Source organism: Capsicum annuum, chromosome 2 (genome assembly GCF_002878395.1).
Source record: "Capsicum annuum cultivar UCD-10X-F1 chromosome 2, UCD10Xv1.1, whole genome shotgun sequence".
In the NCBI taxonomy this organism is placed as follows: domain Eukaryota; kingdom Viridiplantae; phylum Streptophyta; class Magnoliopsida; order Solanales; family Solanaceae; genus Capsicum; species Capsicum annuum.
This window is the reverse complement of record NC_061112.1, coordinates 127,896,541-127,899,748: the sequence shown is the minus strand read 5'-3', so window position 1 is coordinate 127,899,748 and position 3,208 is coordinate 127,896,541. Positions and strand designations below refer to the sequence as shown.

The window sequence follows — 3,208 nt, the reverse complement described above, 5'->3', positions numbered from 1 at the left end:
AAAGTGTATTTATGTGGTATAGATACTGTATCAACGTGGTATAAAAGTGTATCAATGCGGTATCAAAGTATATTAATGTAGTATAAAAGTGTATCAATATGGAATAAAAGTGTATCAATTGAGTATAGAGACTGCATGCGACCGACGGACAAATGACTAAAAATCAGAATTAAATTGGGCCGACTAGCTCCAATTGTCCAACTTTTAAAATTGCTGGCAAGAGTGCTCGTTTGAAGTTGATTCTTGTTTAAACTTAATCCAAAACTAAATCAGCAAAGATACGTTCAACTTAATTTTGTGCTAAAGGGTATTGTATAACTTTAGTACATCAAATGCATTTTCATACTAAAGGATTATTTCTGACACTTATGATGAATGAGAAGCACATGCTGGTCATTACATATTGTTTCGATTTAACATTGATATAAATTTATTCCTATCAGACACAATAAGCTTAAAATTCTTTTCCTAAATAAAGTTTAAAATTATTTTCATAAATAAATTCGTGTAGTTAATCGTTTGTCATAAAAAAATATATACTACAACACTTTTGCGTTGTGTTGAATGTGCACAAAATTATACTAGTATATAGCATTGGGTTCACTAGTTTGGCCTCAGAGAACTTATTTGCACAATCATCATGAGAAAGACCTAGAGGTATTTTTTTACTTAATTGTCTGCTGTTATTATATTTTTGAAAGAAGTGTAAATTCGGAAGCTGGTTAAATATTATTTTTTTTTGTATGAAAAAATGTGGAGTTAGTTTAGTGGAAGTAATAGATGCAACAAGGTGCGAAAATAATGCAGGAAAGGTGTTTGTCGAAATGCTTAATTTGGAGTTGGTGTTGTTTTCTACGCTATTTATTGTAGTGGATTAGGAATTGTGTCATTCTCTTTTCACATATTCTCGTAATACGGGTTGGTGTATAATGAAGTAAGTTTGCTGTTTTCACTCTTTCTCGACTCCTATAACATTGAAAATTCTAAATTCTTTAGTCCTTTGGTTGAGCGTTAGCAATAATACATTCATGCTCTCCTTTTCTGTTTTCAACATGCCATCTTTCTAGTCACTATATGTGGTTATCCATGTTGCTTGGACTCTTCAAAAACTGTGAATGGGTGCGTGTCGGATTCTCCAAAAGCAGTGTATTTTTGGAGAACCCTACAGGGGTGCGGCATCGAAAATGAAGAGGCCGCACAACTTAGGTGGTTATGGTAGATTGACATTAAAGGCACTCGTGCATCCACTGCCTCTAAATCTTGATTCACCTCAGTATTTTTTGTTGATCCATCTAAAGGTTAAATTTTTGATCAAAGTAAATCATCTTTGCCTGGAAATATAATAGATTCATTAGTTTTGATTTTCCTGTACCAGTGTATTTTGAGCTTGAATTTTGTTTTGTACGATGAAAACCAACTTGTTTGATGCAATACCTGCTAGAAAATCTTGTGAGTTTGGCATTTCTTTAGCTAGTGACACGGTTGAAGATATTAGACCCTAATGAATTTTCTATTGGAATTACAGTTACTCAACTCAAATATTGGATACTTCAAATACATAGGATCTGCAAGAAGCATTGTTATTGTTACAACTTTAATCAGTGAAAAGCTAATGATATTAGCTAAAATTTGAGGTACATATTTCTGGAAAGGGATTGCAGCATTTGAAGAGAAGTGTTGAACTAATGGGTAGCAAGATACAAATCAAATGGCCAAAAGAAGTCACAGCGGCTTTTGTTGAACAGCTGATTCGAGCAGAAAAAGATGTGCAAAAAGCGGTTCTTATATTTGATGCAGCAACAGCAGAGTACTCCAATGGCTTCCGACATGACCGTAGCACATTTGGTCTCATCATCTCGAGATTGCTTTCTGCAAATCATTTTAATTTAGCAGAGGAAATGCTTGTCAGGATGAAGGATGAGAGCTGTAAGATTACCGAGGATATATTCCTCTCAATCTATCGAGCCTATGGGCGGGTTCACAAGCCACTTGAGGTGATCAGGGTTTTTCAAAAGATGAGGGAGTATGATTGTGAGCCAACCCAGATATCGTATATTACAGTGTTCTCTGTACTTGTTGATGAAAACCGTTTAAAAACTGCTTTAAGGTTTTATCGTTACATGAGGGGGGTGGGCATTCCTCCTTGTGTTGCTTCGTTTAATATTTTGATTAAAGCTCTCTGCAAGAACAGTGGAACAATGGATTCTGCTTTTCGTATTTTTCGTGAGATGCCCAAGCGTGGATTTACACCGGATTCCTATACGTATGGGACTCTCATTAATGGGCTTTGCAGGTTGGGCAAGGCTACTGAAGCAAAAGAACTTCTGATGGAGATGGAAGCAAATGGTTGTTTGCCTACTGTAGTCACCTATACTTGTTTGATTCATGGCTTTTGCCAATCAAATAACTTGGATGAAGCAATGAGATTGCTTGAGGACATGAGGAGCAAAGGTATTGAGCCCAATGTGTTCACTTATAGTTCTTTGATGGATGGTCTTTGTAAGGGTGGACGTTCCTATGAAGCAATGGAGCTATTGGAGATAATGATTCGTGAACATAAGGCTCCAAATATGATAACGTACAGCACCTTAATTCACGGACTCTGTGGAGAAGGTAAAGTTGGAGAAGCCTTAGAGATTTTCGACCGAATGAAACTTCAGGGATGTAAACCTGATGCAGGGTTATATTGGAAAGTCATCAATGGCTTTTGTGAGAATAACAAGTTTCATGAAGCAGCCAACTATCTTGATGAAATGATTCTTAGTGGAATATCTCCAAACCGATTAACTTGGAGCTTGCATGTGAAGATCCATAATGCAGTAGTCCGAGGCCTGTGTGCTGTGAATAATCCAAAGCGAGCTTTTCAATTATATCTAAGCATGCGCACCAGAGCCATCTCAGTTGAGCCCAAGTCTTTTGAGAGTTTAGTCAACCATTTCTGCAAGAAAGGAGATGTGCACAAGGTTGCTCGGATTGTTGAGGAAATGTTGACTGATGGATGCATTCCAGATGAACAAACATGGGCTGTTGTGGTGGGTGGATTTTGGGATAGAAGGAAAGTAAGGGAAGCAGCTGATTCAATACAGGCTGAACTGATGTGTAAACATATGGATCCTGGGACTTGATGTCTTGTTCCAGTTACTGATTATGACCACAATGTCTTTGTTGATCCATATGAATGTCAAACCAAAATAATCTGGTTTTATGC

At 36.9% G+C, this 3,208-nt stretch overlaps 1 protein-coding gene across 1 annotated transcript; it reads left to right on the top strand.

Moving 5' to 3' along the window:
* The first annotated feature begins 265 nt into the window (after positions 1–265).
* LOC124896006 (pentatricopeptide repeat-containing protein At5g46100) lies at positions 266–3,208 on the top strand. Its single transcript, XM_047406912.1, has 2 exons — positions 266–657; positions 1,526–3,208. Exon 2 carries the CDS (start codon positions 1,686–1,688, stop codon positions 3,123–3,125), a length of 1,440 nt encoding a protein of 479 aa, XP_047262868.1. The 5' UTR covers positions 266–657; positions 1,526–1,685; the 3' UTR covers positions 3,126–3,208.

Excerpts from the sequence above, each read along its gene's own strand:
- LOC124896006 (XM_047406912.1), top strand. The coding sequence starts at position 1,686 with ATGGGTAGCAAGATACAAATCAAATGGCCAAAAGAAGTCACAGCGGCT.